Source organism: Echinops telfairi, unplaced genomic scaffold (genome assembly GCF_000313985.2).
Source record: "Echinops telfairi isolate 266 unplaced genomic scaffold, ASM31398v2 ScPeMD7_60;HRSCAF=208, whole genome shotgun sequence".
NCBI classification, from domain to species: Eukaryota; Metazoa; Chordata; class Mammalia; order Afrosoricida; family Tenrecidae; genus Echinops; species Echinops telfairi.
In genome coordinates, this window is record NW_022103958.1 from 19,231,131 (window position 1) to 19,256,501 (window position 25,371).

At 34.0% G+C, this 25,371-nt stretch overlaps 1 protein-coding gene across 1 annotated transcript in view; it reads left to right on the plus strand.

Annotated features, from left to right (window-relative positions):
* The window catches only part of CCDC73 (coiled-coil domain containing 73), a 146,206-nt gene that overhangs the window by 64,241 nt on the left and 56,594 nt on the right, over positions 1 to 25,371 (plus strand). The window contains exons 3-8 of the mRNA XM_004708274.2: positions 2,496 to 2,567; positions 4,784 to 4,819; positions 6,256 to 6,330; positions 8,478 to 8,516; positions 13,704 to 13,839; positions 14,495 to 14,574. Of these exons, the coding sequence (XP_004708331.1) occupies positions 2,496 to 2,567; positions 4,784 to 4,819; positions 6,256 to 6,330; positions 8,478 to 8,516; positions 13,704 to 13,839; positions 14,495 to 14,574 (438 nt within the window). The remainder of the gene's footprint in view (positions 1 to 2,495; positions 2,568 to 4,783; positions 4,820 to 6,255; positions 6,331 to 8,477; positions 8,517 to 13,703; positions 13,840 to 14,494; positions 14,575 to 25,371) is intronic.

Sequence of the window (25,371 nt, forward strand, 5' to 3'; positions counted from 1 at the left end):
GTGCCACCAAGTGTCCGCACTGAAAGGCAAATGATCATCTTGTTATTTGTAATCACATATATTTTTTACATTCTTTTAAGATTCTGGAGCCAATTGTGGGCATTTCAAAATAGTCTTTTTGAATATGTCCAGAGATTTTACCTTTTGGAGTGTTATGGGAGAAACTGAACCTTCTGTCATGTGACCAGCTAGGGTATTCCTCTAGCCTTCACATGATCCCGTTTAGTGTGGCTTCTAAGCGTTTAAAGTTGTTAACTTTTCTAACTGTGATATCTATTGAGGTAAGCAACCTTAGTTATTTTTACAGTATACAAAAATTGTTAACTTCCAAATACATACCTGCTATCAGTGTATTGTGTTAGCTCTTAACTCTTGACAATTGGCAACCTCCACCTAGGTTGATAAGTCTCTCATATGGACTGAATTTACTTCCAGTAAGGAGTCATATTACAGTGGCTAGTAGAGACTGTTATATATGCCCTGTCTGAATCAGTTAAATCAATGACTCATACACAAACAAGATTAAATCTAGATTTAGAAAGGGAGATTGTTAATGAATCTGTTTGAGAAATAGTCAGAGCTCAGTCAGAAGCTAGATCATTATATATATCCTCCTCCTAGGACATTGGAAGGAACTCTGGTAGTGTTGTGGATTAAACATTGGACTGTTTACTGAAAAGTTGATGGTTGGAATCCAACAGTTGCTCCCGGGGAGAAATATGAGGCAGTCTGCTTTCATAAAGATGTATAGCCTCAGACACCCTATGGTGCAGTTCTGTTCTGCCCTATAGGGTAGCTATGAATTAGAAGTGACTCCACAACAGTGGCCTTGGCTATGGGGAAAAAGTAGCAGACTTTTAAGAAAGTATTACAGCACTGAATAGAAATGCCTTGGGGAGAAAGTAATAAAAGCTAATAGGAGGTGAACCTGTTTGTTTGGAAATGTGTTATCAATAAAGATTCAACAAAGATTTCACAGCATGAGAAACTATCTGGTTTAACCAAGATTCTTAAACCAAGTCAGTAGATGCCTCAAGTCTGGCAACTTCTAATATTTCCCTAGGGTAAGGAAGGCATAACCTTTTGCCACTGAGAAGACTGTAGTGAACAGATTGGACTATGATAATTCCTGTGATGTTGAGTCATAATAACAAGGACTTGACTTCATTTTTCAGGTACAAGTAAGTAGAAAGTTTTATGAGAATTAGAATGGTTAGGGGTGGGGGGCAGGACAGTGAAGAGTTAGTCCTAAATAGAAAAAAATATTTTTTTAATGTTCTAAGAAAGAGGTTCAGTTATTGAGGCATGGTGATTTCAGAGAGTTGAGAACCCAATGTCTATGGTAGCCAGTGAGATCCAGAAAACTGAATCGCCTTTTAGTAACTAGCCTTGGAAGGTATTGAATGCCTTGTAATTTATCAGTAGTAATGGAATTACCTCCTTGGGGGAAAATTCACATCCTAGATAATTGCATTTTGTATTGAAAGACTGCTACAAGGTAAGACTGAGATATGATTCAGGGAATGGACAGTATTATTATTTTTAGGTTAGTCATGAGACTGAAAATATTTTAAAGTAATTATCAACTTTAGGAAAAACAAAAATCTGTGACTGGAAATATAATCATGAATAATATTTACATAGACATAGTAATGTAAATACTGACTGTTGATTTGAGCTAAAGTTTTGGTAAAACTCTGTTGGATGAATAAAGCTCCCAACTACCATAACAGGAAGTCAAGGAATAAATTCTAAAAACTGATAAGTCAACATATTATTTAGTAGTATGGAGGCAAATCAGAAAAGTTTTAAAGTGATTGCTACTTTTAGACCTAATTTAAAAAATGATGACAATTATTTGCTAAAAATAAAAGAAAAACCTAGTCATCCTGAATCTAAAGGACAGAATAAACACAATCTCACGAAGAAGAGGGGAGAAGAAAAGATAGAAAAATGGAATCATGCATGTGAATCATTTCTTCAAAACTGCCTGGTGGTAGTTTTTGTTTGTTTTAACATTTCAATGAATTTAGAGAAATAAAATTTACTATATACTTGGGTAATAAAATTTGTTCTAGGGGAAGCCCTAAAACCAGAGTCTGCTTATATTAGGAATGTTTTAATAATTGGTGATCAAAAAATATTTCTTGAAAAAAATGAAGGAGCATAAAGGAGGAATTCAGTTCATAGTTAGAAAATAAATGAGCCCCTAAACAAAATGCTTAAAAAAAAATAAAATAAAAAAACCAAAAAAACAAAACAAAACAAAAAAAACAATGTGTTTCGATCATGAAAATTTTGCATTTGAAAGCAAGATTTTATATGCTGATACCATGATTTTATTTTTAAAGTAAAATTTGTGTATAATTGCATTTCAAGAAATTATGTGTGCAATAAATATTTTGGCTTTTATTTAAATTGTGAACTTAATTAAAATTAAAAATGGGAGGATTTCCTATCATTTACATTTTAATTTCTTATAATTTTAAAAATAGGAAACTCTTCAGAATGAAAAGGAGACATTGGCAAAGCAACACAAAGAAGCAATGTCAGTTTTTAAAAAGCAGGTAATTTCATAAGGCAAAACAAATAATATAGTTTTAAATCTTGTGTTACTTCACCTTTTGATGAAGATTATGAAAACTGATTTACATGCTCATGACAAAAAGGAGAAAAAATGTATTAGTTAAAAGTCGTTTGGAGCTCATGCTGATAGTAAAGGTTATAAAATAATTAATTAGTTAAGGCAAGAAATTGGGAAAACCTTTTACTTGAAATGAGGATGTACTTTCATCTGTTATAAATAATTTATGTCACTGTGCTTAATATTTGTGTTCTTATCTTCCTTTCATTAGAATGTTCTAGGATCTTACTTTGTCCATATTATCTCTTTACCCACGCCAGAATTTTAACACACTGTTAAAAAGCTGAGATGCAAGTAGGGAGGAAAATGCAAGGATAAAGGAAAATGATTATCATGCACTGTACAGATCAGTCATTAAGAAAGATTAGTAGAAAAATGAAGAATTTTCAAAGAGATGAACTGCAACATCTTCAGTCACTTTGAATTTTGTAGTTCTTACCTACCTCAAATTTTCCTTAAATCTCTATTAGAAAAAATTAGTCAGGAAAACGTGCTTATGGAGAAATGGTTTTATTATCATTATCTCCATATCACTATTTCTTCCCTTTTCCTATCTCTTCTTAGTTTTAAGAAAAACAAAATGCATGTAAGGAAATAAATCTTAATCATTAGTGGGTAAAATTATTGGTAATTCACACCTTAGTGGGAATTTTTAAAGCTTTCTTCCTTTTAACTGAGATAATCAACTTTCTGACAGTTTTAATAGAAGGGCAAGGTTATTGAAAGCCAATTGTGTAGCATAATATTCTCAGGAGAAAGCAGGGATGTGTTATAATTTAGGAATTTTGTCATATATTTGGAGGGCAGATGAGAAAGTATTCTTGGACCCTTCCCCTCCCCCCCCTTTTAAAGAGTTTTTCAATGTAACTAAAGAGTATGGGAAAGGAGATGAGAGTTCCAAATTTTATTTTTATTTCTTGACAATTTGGCCTAATACTTTGGTGCTGCCTGGAATATTTCATTATTTTCTTTTGGCATTTAAAAAATGTCATTATTTCTTAGACTTCCCTGCAATGTATATTTCTAAATATCTTCAAAACTTAAGTATTATTGATATAAATACAAATGATATTGAACACTTCATTGTGCTCCTGCAGAATTTGTAAATGGATCAAGAGGTAGTTGTGGGAGCAGAACAAGGGAATGCTGCATGGTTTAAAACCAAGAAAAGTATGAGTCAGGGTTATAGTTTCTCACCGTATTTATTCAATCCGTATGCTGAGCAAACAGAAGCTGTATTACATGAAGAAGAATGTGTTATCAGGATCGGAGGAATGCTTATTAACAACCTGCAATATTCAGGTGCTTGCTTGCTCAAAGTGAGGAGGACTTGAAGCATTTGCTGATGAAGATTAAGGATTGCACCCCTCAATGTGAATTACAAGTCAATGTAAAGAAAACCAAAATCCTCACAATTGGACCAGTAGGTAACATCATGATATGCAAAGAAAAGATAAAAGTTGTCAAGGATTTCATCTTGCTTGGATCCACAATCAATGCTCATGGAAACAGCAGTCAATAGACCAAATGATGCATGTGTTAGGTAAATCTGCTAGACCCCTTTAAAGTGTTGAAAAGCAATGAGGTTACTTTCAGTGTTTTGTTCTGTTGTGCATAGGGTTGCTATGGGCTCAGAACCAACTTGATGGCAGCTAACAACAACATCCAAGAAAACTTGGAGGGGGAAAACTAAACTTTAAAGGATGACTGGTATCTCTAATTAGGTCATTAAATTGTCATTTAATTTAGTGTCTGTGATCTTCTTTTTATATCTTTAGTATTTTATTTTCTGAAAATGAAAGTAGCATATTCATATTATATAAAGTTCAAACAAAGTGTGATAGAGAGAGGAAAGGAGAAAAGAGAAAGCGGTAAGATGATCCACAGGGGTTAACTTGGGTGAAGGGGAAGATAATATTCTACAAGAGGGAGAAGAGCAAAAGAAGAGGCGGGCAGGGAAAGTTATTGGGAAGTTTTATATTCAGGTTATTGAATACAAAAATGATTATCTGAAATGTAAACCTCCACTCAATTCATAATAATGTTAAAAAAAAGATATGTCAAAATTTTCTCTAGTTTTACTGAACAGTGTAACTGCTATTTACTTACCTGTATTTTAATTTTAAACTTGTTTATTAGTTACAAATGAAGATGTGTGCCGTAGAAGAAGAAAAGGTATTTATTAATTTTTAAATAATTTGAAGATTAGTCAAGTATATTTCATTATTATTATAGAAAGAAACATTAATAATAAAATAATGGAATTATTGATTGCTTAGAATCCTGGAAGCAGAACTCACTGTCATGGAGTCAATTCCAACTCATAGTGACTCTGTGACCTTGTAGGACAGGGTAGAGCTGCTTCTGTGGGTTTCTGAGACTGTAACACTTTACCAGAATAAAAAACTTTGTGTTTTTCTCCTGCAAAGCAGCTGGTGATTTCAAACTACTGATCTTGCCGTTAGTAGACCAACTCAAGCACTCTTAAGCACTACACAACTAGGGCTCACTCTTGCAAACAGAACAGACCTAAAGAAATCATGTTACCTAGCTCCTAGATAAAGACACAAGATAACTTGACTTGCAGAACTTTCCATTGTGAGATGGTAGATTTTAGACAAAACCCCAAATTATTCCATCTTCCAGTGTTTCTATTATTGCTCTTTCTATTCTCTAGTGGTTTCCATTAATGATGATATTTTTTGTGTATTTTTGATCACTTCCTAGAAAGCATTAAAATGATTTGGATCTAAGTACATACCACCAACAAAGCAGGACACAAATCTGAGCATACCTAGAAATTAATCTGGCACTAAGTATTTTCTCTATTTAATAGTTAATGCAGGTTTTTATTATGGTATTGAATATCCTACTTATAATATTAATGATTATATATTTTTTATTTGATCAGAAAATAATTTTTCAGGATTTCTCACATATTCTTAGATATATGACAGATATGCTAGTATTTTCCTAATTGGAATCTATGACAGTGCTTCTAAAAACTTGTGGAAAATGAAGCATTAGTATAAGCAGAGAAAATAGCAAAAAAAAAAACTTGTGGAAAAATTAGAAGCTAATAGAATCTGTATGAGTTATTTAAGTCCCCTCATGTTTATTCAAGCTGGATGATTTGCATACTTAATTATATAGTATCTTTAAAGAGGTATCCGATGGTGCTGTCAGGTAAACAATAGACTGTGTACTACAAAGTTCAAACACACCAGCTGCTTAGTGGGAGAAAAATTAGGCTATCTGCTTCAGTAAGGATTTACAAGATTGAAAACACTAGAGTCCCTGTGAGTTGAAATGTGCTCAATGGTGTGGTTTTGTTTTGCTTTTTTTTTTCATTTGTAAGTTTGAAGGCAGAAATAATGTACTGATAGATGGTTTGTTGTTGTGATACAGTTTTCTATTTCATGATAAATATAATCAGATAAAGCTCTTATTGGAATTTTTTATGCTTTAGAAGCATTGATATGTAGATACAAGTTTGAAGCTTGTGAAGTAATAGGCTTAAAGTAGAACTTTTGGTCCTTGAGTTCTTATATTTCCTTCTTTTACAATATGACTTGTATTGGAAAGTATTGAATTTAGTTTTTTTTTTAAAGGGAAAATATCAACTTGCTACAGAAATAAAAGAGAAAGAAATAGAAGGTTTGAAGGAAACATTAAAAGCATTACAGGTAAAGTAACAGTATTATTTTAAAATCTATTTATATTTTAAAATTGGATCAATAAAACTTTATTAAATGTGTAAACTAGCAAGGTTGATCACTTATTTATTTATTTCAGTTTTATATTAATGAAATGTCTCTTAATATATGTTAAAATTTTCCCTATATTACATAATTTAAATGTTTTCCTGAGAAGCTTGAGTTACAAATTGGTAAGATTTTTGCTTCTCTATCTTTTATTTTAAAATGAAATATTCAAATAACTTATGTTCTACAGAAATATAATTAAGTAGACATTTATTGACTTTAACACTTTAGAGATGAGGAAGACTAAGCTGGCACATGCTACTGAGTTATCCTCAAAAAACCCAAACTCACTGCCATTGAGTGGATTCTGAACTTTAAAAGTTAAAATAAAATAGCACTAATTGAGTTCGGTGGGGTTCATACAGGTAGTAATCTACTCAACAACAGTGAGTTGGTTGGTTGGTCTGTGCTCATTTTCTGAGAATACATAGAATAAGAAAAACTGTTGCCCTCAAGTTGTTCACAGTCTCAGAAAAATACAGATGTATTCAATGGAATACGGGTAGTACTAGTAGTTTCAGTACTGGGGTTACAATGGTGAATTAAAAATGACAAAATTATCTGCTGCTATGAAACGTACCCTCTTATGTGATAAGAAAGTGTGATTAGAAAATTAGGTAAAAAATGAAATAAAGACCATTAGGAAATAATTTATTTACAGAATCTCAAACTATCACCCCATTGTTATTGTTAGGGTCTAAGAGTCAGTTTCCACTCATAACAACTCTGTACAGCATAATGACATACTATCCAGTCCAGTTCCATCCTCCCAATTGTTATGTTTGAGTCCATTGTTGTAGCCACTGTGTCAATCCATCTCGTTGAGGTTCTTCCTCTTTTTGCCTGTTTTTACCAAGCATGATGTCAGTATAGATTACAACACAATGGAAAGAAGACCAAAATCCTCACAACTGGACCAATAGGTAACATCATGATAAATGGTGAAAAAATTGAAGCTATCAAGAATTTTGCCTTGCTTGGCTCCACAATCAATTATCATGGAAGCAGCAGTCAAGAGATGAAGCAATACAGTACATTAGATAAGTCTGCTGCACAAGACCTTTTAATTTTATTTTTATGCAAATTTAATTGAAATTTATAGTAAATATTTTCTCAATGGTCTAGAAAATCCACTTAGATACAAGACCTTTTTAAAGTGTTGGAAAGCAAGGATGTTACTTTGAGGACTAAGATATGCCTGACCCATTGAAATGGAAAATATCAATTGCCTCATCTGCATGTAAAAGTTGGACATTGAATAAGGAAGACCAAAGAAGAATTGAGGTGTTTGAAATATGGTGCTGGCAAAGAAAATTAAAGTACCATGGACTGCCAGAGACTGAGAGCTCTGTCTTGGAAAAGATACAGCCAGAATGCTCCTTAGAGGCAAGGGTGGTGAGACTGTCTCAAGTACTTTGAACATGTTATCAAGAGAGCTCAGTGTCTGGAAAAGGACACCATGTTCGATAAAATAGAGGGGCAGTGACAAAATAAGGTCCACAAAGAGACGAATTAACACCTTGGCTGCAACAATGGGCTCAAACAGTGGGAATAATTGTGAGGATGGCACAGGACCAGGCAGTGTTTCATTCTGTTGTGCATCAGGTTGCTATGGGTTGGAACTGACTTGATGGCACATACCAACAACAACATATCAGCAGCAATCCACATCTGATGCACTCTGTCTGAGGACAAAACTAGTCACAACACTAACCAGTGATCCAAGTGAGTTCAGTGCAGACTTAATTCTTGGGGATAGGAGGGTACTTCTGAAAAAGGATTTTGGGTTTTCACTGTCATCCATAGAAGACTTTGTTTTGTTCACTTTTGTCTCCTAAGAGCCTAGGAAAGTGTCTAGCATAGGTGTTACATCAATATGCATTGAATGAGTAGATTGATGTATTTTTTTGGTTATGAAGAAAAAAAATCATTATAGATAAAATTTTGAAAATAATCAGAAAAAATGGTTGCACAGAAACAAATGTTATATTTTTTAGTGTACAATTACAATATAAAAAAGAATTTGTAATATATCATTTAATGAGATTTTTACCCCCTTGCTTTTCAAGGTTTCAAAATATTCTTTACAGAAGAAATTGAGTGAAATGGTAAGGAAATGACAAAGTTATGTATTTTCATCCTACATTAGTATATAAAGCATATAATTATTTTTGTCAATATAGATTAACATTTATATTAAAAAACAAACAGGAGAAATGAGCATTAATATCCCTTCTAAAAGCTTGCGTTAAAAATTTAAGATGTAGCTAAAATGGATCATTTCATAAATTTATTTTCAGATTACATAGGTTTACATATTATTTTTGAAAAATAAACTTTATACATTTCCAAATCATTGATACAGGTCTTATGTTAAAAACAAACAACTAAAAGAAAACACTAACATTTTTTGTTTTAATGATATTTTTTCTAGGTATTAATTCAAACATGTAGTTCTTTATTGCCTGAAAGAAATGGAAATAATGGTAATATTAAGTTATATTTGAATACTGTACTTGAGATATGACATTCACTCTTGTATCATTCAACAAGTATATATTTGTTGTGCTTTCCTCTTCTGTAGTACAAGAATATTAAATAAACTTGGCATTTTAACAGTTAACATTTTATGAAATATTTATTTTGATTCTCTCCTTCCAGCCCTACTTTATTCTGAAAGGTATTTCAAAATATGCTTGAGCAAAATTATTTCATGTTCACTTAAATTTAACTTCAGAGCACTTCTTGAGTGTGTTGTTTTTCCATTCTTTGTTCTTTTGGACAGACTGGCAAGTAAAATTATTTTTTGAGTAAGGCTTAAACATACATTAGTGAAGTAAGTAATGAGATTACATCCTATAACATAAATACAAAACTATGAAGCATTTTGTTTCTTGATATTCTTTGGGTGTGTTAGAAAACAAAGGAGTATATAAAGATTGCTAAGCTTGATTGACTAAAAGATGTGAAAATTCTGTTGCTGCTCAACTGGAAAAATAAAGATAATATTGTCAGACTATTATAAACTGTGATTTTAATTAAGAAGCTGAAAAACTAGATTCTGGTTTAGCTTTAAGTACCATGACATTTGTACTGAAAGTCATCTTCAACGCTACAGTGATTTTACACAAAATATAGTGAAATTGAATAATGTGCCCTTTGGCCTGGGAGATAAGGCTACAAGTTAAAGATCAAAGGCATCATAAAATGTGTTTTATTTTATTCCACCTTAAATTTCTTCAAACAGATACTTACAATCTAAAAAACCCCACAAAAACAAAAACAATGAAACATGAAATATACTAGTTTTGGTCACTTCAGAGCTTTCGGTTATTTTAAATTATATAGCCTTTTAAGAACCTACTAAAATGATATTTGAGTTATAGTCATAATTTTTCTGGCACTTCAAAGTAGTAAATAAATTCACATTGAAATAATTTATCTAAATTGATATATGCATTTAATATTTTATATTTAATATCTATAATTTAATATATTTTATTGAAAAACAAAACTATCATTTTTGACATATTTCCCCTTTATATAATGAAGATGATCTTCATTTTTCTATATACAAAGTGCTATATAGCAGTCTGTAGCACAGTTAACCTTTTTTATTCAAAGCTATACATTATTCTTAAATGCTAGTTGATTCTACGGGCAGGAAGGAAACAGGATGGCCACTAATGTCTGGGCAGGTGTTCAGGGAGCAGTAGCTAAAGATAAGTGTTCTAAAATAAATAATTTCTTAAAATAGTACTATAAAACTATAAAGTTACCCATAATGTCATATAGGTGATCTCTCAACTAGTAATACATTTCTGACATCTGAGAATTTGGTGAATTGCTATTCTTTAAAATGTGGTGATATGTCCCTAGTTAAAGGAACACAATTTTGACAGAAAATTTATTTATCCCTAAAAGAATTTAAACTCTACTTGAAAAGAAACCCCTCATTTTAAATAAGGAATGCAATACCTAAGTTAAAAGTAACCTCTGGAACAAAAAAATTAACTGTTTTTGTAGTTTAGTCATTGATGAAAATCTTTATTGTTGTATTAACTGATGACTATGTAGGTAACTTGTCTTCTGTTTTGAGTTTATAAGTGATTATTTTGTATAATTGAGTATCTAGTAGTACAGCTTGATAAAGGAAGTAAAACCTTATCAAGTCATCTTGTGATCAAGTAATCTCAAGAATGAACACTATTTCTTTATCGTATTATTTATTTATTAAAATAAAAACAATGGCTTCAAATCCTTCAAGCATGCCAAAATAGCTGTTTTGACATAATGTCAATCAAAAAGTGCAGAGTTCTTTTGGGAAAGGATTTGAGAGATACAAACATTGCCCTCAGAAGAAGTGTATAGACCTAGATGGAGGATACGTTAATGCCATAACTTCACAATTTGTATTTTTGTTTAATAAAGGTTTCTATGATTTTGGCTAACTCTCATATGTTAATGTTTTTATAATAATAGCATTATAAATTTATTTATATTATTCTTTAATATGTTCTCACTCTTTTTTTTTTTTTTTTTGGTCTTCCAAAATCTTTTTTTATTATTTATTTATTTATTTATTTATTTATTTTAACATTTTAGAATTACCAGTTTACTTTTTCGTGCTGCTTCCCCTAAATTTAAACTATTTGCTGAAAATCACAAAATGAATAGCAAATGTGGCAACTGGCTCTTCATCTGATTATCAAAATTAAATCAGGGTGGCCCACTGGGTTCATATGGACTCTTATGAGTTAATGAGCTGCTATAGGGATCTATGTAACTTGAAATTTTAAGTATTTATCATTGAATAGCCATTGAATAAACTAATGTATTTGAAAACCAGAATTGTGTCACACAAACAAATGAAACTATATTTCAGTTGATTTCAACTTTAGTCTCAGGAAAAGGACATGAGAATACAGTATATCATAAGTTACTCTGATGTTTTTAGAGCTCTGTGTGGTTGAAATCTTCTTATCTTTGCTGCATTTTTATTTAGCAGGAATCTTAACTTTTGTAGGCATCGACAGCCTGTGTGATTCACCACCTTTTAGCTGAAAGGCTAAGGAAGACTTTGTGGGATTATGTACTAATATGAAATAAATAGATAATATTATTCTAAAGACGATATAAAAGTTGATTTAAATTAAAATTTGAAAAGTTCCGCGAATTGATAAAATCTAATTGTTCTTAGATAATTTTCTGTGAAAGTATATTAGGGTTCTACACATATTCTACAAACATGACATTTTAAAAATCTTAAGCCATACTTTAGCGGAAGGATAACAATATTTCATTATTCTTTTGTTTAGTTACTGATTATAGAAACTACTGGAGTAGGCACAAGATGGCATGGAATAAGTATACTTGTAAACTTGTTTGTATTTATTACTGCTACGCAATGAATTCACATGACTAAAGTGTGAATTTAAAAAGCCCCCAAAAGTACATGTGAAACTTTCAATTGCTCTATCATAATCATTATAAGTGATATTATCACTTTACTTAAAAGTCACTAAAAAGTAATTCTGAAAAAGTTTGGACTATCACATCTGTCAGGATAATGCAGTATAATTATAATGTATGTTGCTTATTAACATTAGAGAAGGTTCTTATTTAAAAATAAAATGAATAAAAATTTTGAATAGTACTATATTATCATAATATTGTACTTATTCTTTCACAGACATTGTTTTTAGTGGTTTATATTATTACATAAAGTATTAATTCATTTTATCTCATAATAGCCCTATGAGGGAGATGCTATTATAATCTGCATTCTAAAGACAGGGTACATAACTTGCCCTAGGTAATACAGACACTGAGTCAAAGAAGCAGGATTTAAACATAGGCAAACTAGCTTTTGACCACTGTAATGTGCTGTCTTTATTTTAGTTATAAGCATATGCAATGTCTTAGTTAATTTATAGAAAAGGAAATTTAGTAGGAGTATTCACAGTCAGTGGAGGATCAGGCTAATTCCAGAGTGGGTAAAACAAGACCTTATGCACAACAGAGATCTCTTATCAATCTGGATAGACTCCCTTCTGAGCTTCTTTATTTCTATAATTTTCTTGCTTAGGACACAAATTCGAAGGAAAAAAAGTTGGTCTATTTTTAGTAATATGTCTTCTTTTAGACTAGGGAAGAACAGGACCCTGGCATTTTAGCCCTACTAGACTATAATGAGGATGAAGTATTTCAATAAAATAAATCACAGTACTGTTAAGTAAGAGAAATGTATACTGGCCAGACAAGATTTAATAAATATCCATTGTTTGAACAATAAGGGACAGCAATTATTCATTCAGAAAACAATTACTATGTGCCACGTGATGGGCCTAGACTGTTCTGTTTTTGGTATTAGCATTTATACTATCAAAAAAGCTAAAGCAAATGAAAAACAATACAATCAATGGAACCAATCAATGATTTGACTAATGTCAATTCAAGATAAAGACTATTAAAATGTTACTTTTTATTTAGCATAATACTATTATGCTAATTATATTAGTATATATTTCATTAAAATTTTATTTTATATTTTGTTTCAGGTTTTAGGTTTCATTGTTTATTCACTGAGGTTTTTACTTTATTTAAAAATATATTTGGTAATTAATAAAGCAGTTTTCCTAAATGTGATATATAAAATGAGCTCCTTCAGTTGGAAGCAGCAGAGACCCATATTAGAGTATGCATAGTGACTCATCTTTACCAACTAACTATAGCTTCCAGTTTCAGTAGACTTCCTACTCTACAATGTTGATTGTATTGCTGTCACTTGTAAATTTTCTCATCAGTATTTCTTAATGCATTGAGATGTTATTTTCATTAAAATTAATCACAAATTAACTGAATTTTTATAGTATCCATCAAAATTATACTCCCCAAATAAAAGAATCAAAACAATTAGCTAGCAAGTCCTGATCATTTAGATGGGTTAGAGAAGGAAAAGTAATCCTTTCCTAAATTGCCAAGAGTATTGCTTTAGTTTTTCCCTCATAGAGAGTAGTGCTGGACTCATACGTTTTTTATAAATAAAACAGCTGATTTTTTAAAATGAAATTATAAATGAGGAAAATATAGCCTAATATAACTTTATCCTATAACCTGTTATAGAAAAATATATTTGCTTTAATTTTACAAAGATCTAGACATATCTTTTAACTAATATTTCTTTCCTATAGTGTACCCAGAACTTTTTCATTATTTCTATAAATAATATATAAATAACAACAGTTGTTTACCACAATATGCTTCTGTAACATTTGAAATTATTCTGAAAATAGGAGCAAAAGGTTCAGTTACATCTCCTGGCTAAACAAGATCATCATAAGCAACTGAATGAAATTGAAAAATACTATGCCACAATAGCAGGCCAATTTGGATCGGTAAAAGAGAATCACAAAAAGTTAGAACAAAATGGTAGGCTTTATTTTATTCATCTTATTTAAACTTACATGTTCTATAAGGGTGGGCCCCTGGTGGCATCTTGGTTAAAGCATTTAGCTAACCCCCCAAAAGTTGGTCATTTGAACCTACCAGCTGCTTCTGGGGTGACAGAAGTGGTCTCCTACCATAAAGATCTACAGCTCAGAAAACCACATGGTACAATTCTACTCTGTCATATAGGTTCTCTGTGAGATGAAATCCACCCTACAGTAGGGGTTTGCTTGGTTAGGAACCTGGTGGTAGAGTGGTTACTCATTGGGTTGCTGTGAGGTCAGCAGCTTGAAACCAGCAGCTGCTCCTCGGGAGAAAGCTGGGTGTTGTACTCCCATAAAGAGTTAGTTTTGGAAACCCATAGGGGCAGTTCTATCCTACCCTATAGTGGCAATGAATCAGAATTGACTCAGTGACAGTAATTTTGGTTTGGCTTAAGGGAACATTTAAATGGACTTATTTATAATGATTAAGAGGAATTTCTCTGATGCTATATGATACACAGTGGTAAATGGCAATTAGTATTTAAAATCTCGCTTATATTTCATTGGGGTTGTTTCTACAATTTGTGCGGGTAATACTTTCTTTATATACATATATATAATTAATGTTCTTTTAAATGTTTTTTACCACTCAGTACAGGAAGCAATACAATTAAATAAAAGATTGACAACGTTAAATAAAAACCAAGAGTCTGAAATATGCAGCTTAAAAAAGGTATGATTGATAAAGTTTTACAGCATTATGTAAAGGTTATAACAAAATAATTTAGTCTTATTGAATACTTATTGAATTACTAGAAGATAGTTGGATAAATTGTCTTTGGTGGGAAGATAACTAAAATACCTATATTTTAAAACATAGTTTTATAAACTTTAAGTTATGATTCTCATACATTTGATGGATGTTTGTTTTGATCTATTAAAAGTATTATTTTTATTTGTAATCAATAGCATGCGTTTTGTATGGTAATATGAATAATTAATAGCAATTCACTGTGTGTCAGCTTCATTAGCACCATTTATCTATTCATTAATTCAGTATTTATTGAGAAACCTCTATGTGCCAAGTACTGTATTGCACTGATAAAGAAAATTGAACATTCTACTACTTTTAAAGATGCTTACAGTCTAATAGAAGAGTTATATATAAAATGAATAATCATTAAAAAAATGTTCTATGTTGATATCCCCGCTCAGAGCAGCCAGTCCACAGCACACAGCAGCCAGTCCACAGAGAAGACCATATGCCCAGCCCCACTATAAGACATGACATCTCTCACTGACCCATAGCCCTACAGGGGACAACACTGGATACAGTGTCAGAATTAAGCCCGATCTGACCCCACCACACCAAGGCAAAGCACTAAGGGCATGCAACAGAACAGCAAGGGGAACAGAGCAACGAAGTCCCCAGGGAATACCAAAAATAGACTTTGGGGCTAGGGCATGGCATCCCATCAGACTCAACCAGAAAACACTCCTAAAGGCCAACAAACAGTCCTTGAACTAACTACAGGCTTTTCTTTTCTTTTGGTCATTGGTTTTGTTTTGTTTTGCCCTGCCTTGTTTTGTCCATGTTATTATCTCCGCATGTCTGTTTAAATAAGATAGGCTAGATGAACACTCTGGAGGAGAGAACAACGGGACCGACAGTTCTGAGGAGACATGGGAGACGGGGAGGTGGGGGGAAAGGAAGTGGTGTGAACAAACCCAGGGTCAAGGGAACAACAAGTGATCCAAATTGGTGGTGAGGAGGGTATAGGAGGCCTGGTAGGGCGTGACCAAGGGTAATGTAACCAAGTGGAATTACTGAAACCCAAATAAAGGCTGAGCATGATAGTGGGACAAGAGGAAAGTCAAAGGAAATAGAGGAGAGAACTAGGAGGCGAAGGGCATTTATAGAGGTCTAATAAAGGTATGTGCATATGTAAATATATTTATATATGAGGATGGGGAAATAGATCTATGTGCATATATTTATAGGTTTAGTATTAAGGTAGCAGATGGACATTGGGCCTCCACTCAAGTACTCCCTCAATGCAAGAACACTTTGTTCTATTAAACTGGCATTCCATGATGCTCACCTTCCCCACACGATAGCTGAAGACAAAGAGGTGCATAAGAAAGTGTGGTGAAGAAAGTTGATGGAGCCCAGCTATCAAAAGATATAGCATCTGGGGTCTTAAAGACTTGAAGGTAAACAAGCAGCCATCTAACTTAAAAGCAACAAAGCCCACATGGAAGAAGCACACCAGCCTGTGTGATCATGAGGTGCCGAAGGGGATAAGTTATCAGGCATTAAAGAACAAAAAATAATATCATCGTGTGTTCACCTTCCTAATATGATTGTTGAAGACAAATGGGTGCATAAGCAAAAGTGGAGAAGAAAGCTGAACATGCCCGGCTATCAAAAGATATAGCGTCTGGGGTCTTAAAGGCTTGAAGGTAAACAAGTTGCCATATAGCTCAGAAGCAACAAAGCCCACATGGAAGAAGCTCACTAGCCTGTGTGATCACGAGGTGTTAAAGGGATCAGGTATCAATAATCAAATAACAAAAAATAAAATCATTGCAATGAGGGGGGTTGCAGATCGGGGACCCAAGATTCATCTGTAGGCAACCGGACATCCCTTACAGAAGAGTTGTGGGGAGGAGATGAGCCAGTCAGGGTGCAGTGTAGTAATGATGAAACGTAATACAACTTTCCTCTAGTTCCTAAATGCTTCCTTCTCGACTCCCACTATCATGATCCCAATTCTACCTTACAAATATGGGTAGACCAGGGGATCTACATTGGTACAGATAGGAACTGGAAACAGGAAATCCAGGACAGATGATCCCTTCAGGACCAGTGCTGAGAATGGCGATACCAGGAAAGTGGGGTAGAAAGGGGGAACTGATTACAAGAATCTACATATAACCTCCTTCATGGGGGATGGACAACAGAAAAATGGTTGAAGGGATACGTCGGACAGTGTAAGATATGACAAAATAATGATAATTTATAAATTATCAAGGGTTCATAGGGGAGTGGGGAGTAGGGAGGGTGGGGGGAAAATGAGCTGATACCAAGGGCTCAAGTTGAAAGCAAATGTTTTGAGTATGATGATGGCAACAAATGTACAAAAGTGCTTGACACAGTGGATGGATATATGGATGTATAGATTGTGATAAGAGTTGTATGAGCCCCCAATAAAATGGTTTTTAAAAAATTTCCTATGCATCCTATGCAAGAGGAACAACAAGTGCAAAAGCTTTGAGGCGAGAAGAATTTAGTATACTTGAGGAGCTAGGGAAAAAAAATCTGGTATGCCTGGAGCATCATGAGTGAAGCAGCTCCATTTAGCCCTTATTAGTTGCTTATGAGTATCCCTTTGTCCCCTTCCTAACATTATGCAGATTTTTGTTGTGATGTTCCCAGGCTTATAAATTGGCAAAAAGCCATAAGTACGTACCATCTCTCTGGGCACAATCATTTGTTCAGAAGTGAACAAATTACCTTTGCTAATATTTATAATCGAGGAAGCACTGTGACTGGCAGTCATTCTGCAACCATGAGAAAAGGTAAATGGGAGGAACCCCAGACAATGTAGAAATTAGACTGATGAGATGGATAGAAGTTTGTTCTTTATAGCATTGCTGAGTTCCTGGTTGACCACCTTTTCTACCTCTAGACTTTTCATCTTTGTGAATCCAGTGGCTATTTAAAACCTCATGATCACACAGGCTGGTGAGCTTCTTCCATGTGGCTATGAATATTTATGGAAGTAGATAACCACCTTTCCTGAAAAGTGGCTGCTGGATTTGAATTGCTGACCTTGCTGTTAGCAACCCAGTATGTAACTCACTACACCACCAGACTCCTTTTGTGAGCCAATGAATTCTCATTATCATTTAAGCCAGTTAGATTAGAACCAGTTTGGTTTTCCATTACTTGCAACAAAAACCAATGGGAAAATGGTGTAAGAGCACAAAGAAGTAGTCAAAGTCTTGCTCTTTCTTCAGAAAATGACCTCTTTTTTCCTTTCTGTTCTCTCCAGAGTCCCATCTCAAATAATACCTCTTTGAATCCTTTTAAGATAGCATCCCCACTCCTGGGGGAATCGAATATATATCTTTTCTGGCACTCAATACATGATCTGAAACATTCACTGAGTGCTGTTTAAACTTTCATTACTAAGTTGCATTTTCTTTGTAGTTATTTATTAGTGTGTAAAATATCTTCCATTTGTCAAATCTACTCTATCTTTATTCACCCCTCTTTTCCCTGCAAGATTTGTCTTTATGGGTTCCATCAATGGGCTCTGCTACCCTCTGGCTTCCTGTTGGGCTGGACAATGGAAAGCCAGGACAAATGGTTTGAGGAAGGGAAGAGAGTGAATCAGGGTATTCATTCCCTTGGTTCTCTCCTCTTGAGGTTGTTGCTTCTTACCATGTCTCAAAATACTGGCTTACCATCAGATTGGCCTACTCTGTAACTTCTGTGTTCCCATAAACTGCTTTCTTGTTCTATTGTGCATAGAGTGGTGATAGCTCCATTGCTGCTAGCCCTTGGAATTTCCACCATCCCCTGTGGTTCCTTTATGACCTGTCCACAGCTTTGCAAATGATCCTAATTTATGAATTTCATTCATTTCCTTTTAGGATTCTGTCTAATATAATTGATTAGACCATAGCATTAGTGAAGCCAGGCCTGTGAGTTTTATTTCTGTACAGAATAACTGATTCAAGTCAAGGATTGCAACCTGTTATAATGTTTTACAGTGCTAAAGGGTGACTAAGGGCCATAGTCTGAGGTGTTTCACCATTCTCTGCCCAACCAGTAAGTCTGGTTTTTTTGAAAATTTTAAATTTCGTTTCACATTTTCTCTCACTCTAACCAGGAACTCTAAGGTGATTTCTTTCAGAAAAATTGCGGTAGTAGCCAAGCACCATTCTTTTGGTCTAAGGGCTATGGAGACAGGTGTTCCTATGGTCTGTTAGCTCATTGGACTAATTATTTCCATGCATGTTTTTTTCCCCACTATTCTTTCTCCCAGACAGGGAGAACCCTATTGAAACCCTAGTCACTACTCACAAAGTAAGATACAGAACATTGTCTTTGTGAATTATGTTATGCCAATTGATCTTGGTGTCCACTGAGACTATAGTCTGAGCCCCTAGGCCCAATAACTCATTCCATCGAGTGTTTAGTTATGTCTAAGCAACTTTCCTACCACTTGTCTGTCAGTTTGACATACTGTGGTGGCTTATGTGTTGCTGTGATGCTAGAAGCTATGTCACCAGTATTTCAAATACCAGCAGGGTCACCCAAAGTAAACATGTTTCAGCAGTTTCTAGACTAAGAACAGACTATGAAGTAGAAATAGGCTGTCCACTACAGAGGAAGTAGCCACTGAAAACCCTATGGGTAGAATAGATACAAATTCAGTTACTGAAAACCTAAGGAACAGAAGCAAAGATAGTGTCAGAAGATGAGGCCCTCAGGTTTGAAGGCATTCAAAATATGACTGAGGAAGAACTGCCTTCTCAAAGTGTAGCCAACCATAAAAACTCAGATAGAATAAAGCGTATGGGAGTCAAGGTTTAGGAACCTTCATTTGCTGCTGGGTTATTGCTCAAAATTAAAAGAAGTAGATGCAAACATCAATTAATAATAGGAACTTGTAATGTACCAAGTATGAATCTTGGATTTTACAAATTATTAAAAATTAAATAGAGGGCACAAATATCAATATACTAGGCATCAGTGAGCTAAAATTAACTGGTATTGGCCCCTTTGAATCAGAAAATCATATAGCTTACTGTCAGAATGACATAATCAAGAGGAATGGTGTTGCATTCATTGTCAAAAAGGACATTCAACATCTGTCTTGAAAAAAAAAATCTATCTTGAAGTATAATGTCTGTGAAAGGATAATGTCTATCCACATACAAGGAAAACCAATCAATACAACTGTTATTCAAATTTATGCACCAACCACTTAAACTTGAAGAATTTAAGCTTGCAGATTGAAGAATTGTACCAGTATCTTTGGTCAGAAGTTAAACAAGCATGCAATCAAGATGCATTAATAATTATTGGTGATTGGAATGCAAAAGTTGGAAACAAACTGGAGGGAACCATAGTTGGAAAATATAGTCTTGGTAATAGACAGGGCACCATGCTTTTGATCAAATTACAGAATTTTGTAACACCAATGACCCATGTTCATCACAAATACTTTTTTGAACAAGTATGCACATGGACTTCTCCAGATGGAATGCACAGAGATGAAATTGACTACATCTGTGGGAAGAGACAACAGAGAAGCTCAATATAGGCAACTAAAAGCAGGCCTGTTGCCAACTGTGGAACAGACATCAATTGCTCATATGTAAGTTCAGGTTGATACTGAAAAAAAAAGTGCACGAGAACCAAAATATAACCTTGACTATATCTATCCAACTTTTGGGAGCATTTAAATAACAGATTTGATGCATTAAACACTAATGACAGAAGAGAGACCTGATGAACTGTGTGATGACATCAAGAACATCATCCATGAAGAAAGCAATAGGTTATTAAAAGACAGGAAAGAAAAAAAAGATCAAATTGGATGTCAGAAGAGACTCTGAAACTTGAACTTAATCATAGAATAGCTAAAGAGATGGAAGAAATGATAAAGATCTGAATAGAAAATTTCAATGGCAGCCTAAGAAGAGAATGCCATAATGAAACATGCAAAGACTTAGAATTAGAAAACCAAAAGAGAAGAACACACTTAGCATATCTGAAACTGAAAGAACACAAGGAAAAATTCAAGCCTCAAGTTGCAATCTTGAAAGATTCTATGGGAAAAATATTGAATGATGCAGGAAGCACATACATATGCACACACATGCACAAGATGGAAAGAAAACACAGAGTCACGGAAAGAAAAAGAAATAGTTGACATTCTATCTTCTCAGGAGGTAGCATATGCTCAAGAACCAATGGTCCTGAGGAAGAAGTCAAAGCTGCACTGAAAGCATTAGCTAAAAACAAGGTTCCAGGAATTGATGGAATACGAATGGAAATGTTTCAGCAAACTGATGGAGCACTGGAAGCACTTACTTACCTATACCAGGAAATTTGGAAGCAGCTACTTGGCCAAATGAATGGAAGAGATCCATATTTGTACTCATTCCAAAGAAAGGTGACCCAACAGAATGTTCAAATTATAGAACAATATCATTAATATTACACACAAGTAAAATTTTGTTGAAAATCAAGCTACAACAGTTGTAGCAGTTCATTGACAGGGAGCTGCCAGAGGCTCAAGCTGGATTCAGATGATGTAGAACAAGGGATATCATTGTTTATGTCAGACGGATCTTCACTGAAAGCAGAGAATACCAAAAAGATGTTTACTTGTGCTTTATTGGCTATGCTAAGCCAGGCATTCAGCTGTGGATCTTACCTATTAATAACCTTGAGAAGAATGGGAATTCCAGAACACTTCATTGTGCTCATGCAGAACTTATGCATGGATCAAGAGGTAATTGTTCGAATAGAACAAGGGAATAATGCATGTTTTAAAATCAGGAAAGGTGTGCTTCAAGGTTGTATCCTTTTACCATACTTATTCAATATGCACCCTGAGCAAATAATCAGAGAAACTGTATTATATGAAGAAGAATGTGGCATCAGGTTGGAGGAAGTCATATTTACAACTCTTGATATGCAGGTGACACAACCTTGCTTGCGGAAAGTGAGGAGGACTGAAGTACTTGCTGAGGAAGATCAGGGATTGCAGCCTTCAGTGTGGATTACAACTCATTGTAAAGAAGACCAATATTCTTACAACTGGACCATTAGTTAACTTCAAGATAAATAGAGAAAAGATTGAAGTTGTTAAGACTTTTGTTTGAAGTTGTTAAGGATTCTTGCTTGGATCCACAATCAGTGCTCATAGAAGCAACATTCAAGAGATCAAATAATACATTGCATAGGTAAATCGGCTGCATGAGACCTCTTTAAAGTGTTGAAAAGCAAGGATGTTACTTTGAGGACTGAAGTACACCTGATCCAAGCCATGGTATTTTTTTCACAAGCCATGCTATTTTCAACTGCATTATATGCATATGAAAGTTGAATATTGAATAAAGAACACGAAAGAAAAATTTTTCAAGCATTTGAACTATGGTGTTGAGAAAGAATATAGAAGGTACCATGGACTGCCAAAAGACAAACAAATCTGTCTTGAAAGACATACAGCCAGGATGTCCCTTAGAAGCAAGGATAGTGAGGCTTCTTCTCACATACTTTGGATATATTCTCAGTAGAGACCAATCCATGGAGAAAGATATTATACTTGGTAAAGTGGAGGGACAGCAAAAATGAGGAAGGCCCTACGTGAGATGAATTGATACAGTGGTTGCAACAATGGACTCAAACACAGGAACAATCTTAAGAATGGTGCAAGACTGAAGAAGTTTATTCTGTTGTACATGAGGTTGCTACAAGTTGGAACCAACTCAGGGTCATCTAACAACAACAACAAGAAATTTTCTTGAATTTTCCCCCTTATGCTCCATCATATTCATATATTCAGCAAAGGTAAATACTCATGTATAAATATCCTCTCTCAAGCCTCTATGTATTCATGGGTGTACTCCAACTCTCCCACTGGGATGCAGCCTGCATGTCTATCCATGCAATTTACTTGTAAATCACCATCATTGAAGAATTTTACATATAACAGTTTCTGCCTCTGTTGCCTTTAATACTAGTAATCCTCCCAGGTTTCCTTCAGTCTTCCATACTTTTTGGCTAACTTTCTTATTGTAAATTGCCTTCCTCTTCGCCCAAGCTAATACATGTTTATCCTTTTAGCCAGTAACTGGACCCCCTCTCCCTTCCATTCCTGGTAACTATCATAAGTGTTTTCAGTGTGAAAACCTTTTCTTGACTTTTTACAATAGTAGTCTCATATAGTATTTATCCTTTTGTGATTGACTAATTAACTCAGTATAATGTCCTCTAGGATCGCTATTTTATGAGGTGTTTTGGAGATTCACCATCTTTTTATTTCCTCCAACTCAATGAATTCAATTAATATTTGCATTATATAAAAGATTATGCCTCAAGTTGTTATAATAAATTGTGTATTTTTTCACATGAAATAAAACAAAAGATTTCATTGTAAAACATTAGACGTATGGTTAAGACTCTGGCCTGTAAGTGGAGACAAGGCTAATGTAAAGGTACCCTTGGCAGATATTTAAGTAAGAGGTGGAGAATATCTCTTTCTGTGTAGTGGGATGGTGTTTGTTCTGACCACATTAGTTCCTTTTTCCTAGGTGTTAGGGCTTATGCCAGAACTACCTAACTGTAAGCATTATAGTCATTGACCTGGGTGCCAAGTAATTCTTGGAAGAGAGATTGTACGAAAAGGTAAAGTGAGAAGGTCTTACCTTTGAAACTGCGGAGACTGGATAGCTGAAAAGATGAAACATTTAAAATAACATATTAAGAGCCAAGTTTTAATACTTTATAGACATTCTATGTATAAATATTTGTTTCATATTATTTATATAGCTTTGAGTTTTAACATTAGGGAAAGTTTTTTCTCCTTGTTTTTTTCCCCCCAGAAGCTAATCAAGTCTAGTAACATTGGATTTATCACTTATTCAAAACTACTAATCATTAATTTTTCCAGAGATAATTTTCATTTTTCTTTCATGCTGTTGTATGATTTTGTCCAGAACAGTTAAGTTATTGGTATGTGATAAGGTGGAATTCCTTTTTTTGTGTGGAGAAAAGTTAAACAGACCAAAGTTAATTGTTAGATAAAACTAGGTAATACAGTTCTGAACGCTGGGTTCTCCATTATGGCAATCATGAAGATTTCCTGATACTATCTGTGAGCAGTATTCATAACTTCTGCTATTTGTCTGAGTAAACGTCAGACTGCTCAAGGAGCGAGTGATACTAAACAGACTACCCCGTACCAGAAAAGGAGGGGTGAAGGAGAGAAGAACACAATATTTATGACTCTAAGAACTATAAGTTGTAATTTAATCAGATCAAAGCATAAGCTGTTTATTTGCTGCACTCGCAGCTTTGAATAAAATACTTAGAAAACAGACAATGCACTGAAAGTTCAGGATATTTAAAAGACTATAAAGATTATAAAATCAAAGGCATGTTTTAAAAGGGAAAATGCATGGAGGTCTCAGATATTAATTTATTATTCTTTTCAGATTAAGTAATTAATATATAAAAGAAAATGAAAGACTTCAGAAATTCTGTCCCTTAGTTAATTGTACTTTTCACCAATAGAGCATTGTGTCTTCAGTGTAAATTTAGAAAAACTATATAAGAATTTACTTTCTAAATTATCGAAATGTTCATTTATCTTGCTTCAATAAAACCCAGCATAAAAGTTAAAATTTCCAAAAACAGTTGTAAATTGTCCTTTAAAATTTGTTGTAGTATACAAAAAAGCAGCTTGTAACAGTTTTAGAAAGAAAGGTACACGAGGGAGTGCCCCCCACAGCTCTCCCCCACAAAACCAATGCTCATTTAATTTTTTGATGTGAGGTGGATATTGCATTTGGATTCATTCCACCAGGTCAGACTGTTAATCAAGCTTTCTACTTAAAGGCTCTGAAAATATTGCGTAACAGTGTGGGACAAAAAAGGCCTGATTTGTGGCAGAAAGGAATTGGTTTTGCCACCATGACAATGCACCTGCTCACACAGCCATCTCAGTGCTTCAGTTTTTGGCAAAAAACAACATGCCTTCTTGCCCTATGCATCTTACTCACTGGAACTCGTGGCATGTGACTTCTTTTTGTTTCCGGGATTGAAAAGGGACATGAAAGAATGGTGATTTGATGACATAGAAGAGGTAAAGAAAAAAACAAGGAGGTACTGTCAGTCAACCAAACTGATGAGTTTGAAAAATGTTTTCAAGAATGAAATTGCAGATTTGACAAATGTATTAAGTGTAATGGAGAATACTTTGAAGGTGATAAGGTTGTTTTGTAAAAAAGTTAAATACATACCTTGTGGGGTGGTGTCCAGTTTTTTTGGGGTACTCCCTCATACATTATTTTAAAGCCTATTTACATCATTTAAAAATAACAGTCATAAAAATTGACCAAAAGGGTGCCTATTACTTAGATGTTTGATTAATATTATATACACTATAAATATTAATAAAATACTTGTTAAAATGTTATGAATATTAAACTAAGTACTAAATGGTACCTTTCCTCCTGGAGCTTATATTCTACATAAGATATAGGTAAGGGAGAATAAATTTTAATTTCTTAAATACATAAAAGAATACTAAGACTTCAGAATAATTTATTTTACAAGTAGTGAAAATCACTCTACACAATACTAAAGCAATAATAATTAACAGTGCCTGGCACAAAGCAAAGTGTCCTACTGCACTGTGGGGAAAGCACTGGATTTCTTACCTCGTTAAAACCCACTAGCTTTTCTGTGGGAGAAGAGGCTGTCTGTTCCCATAAAGAT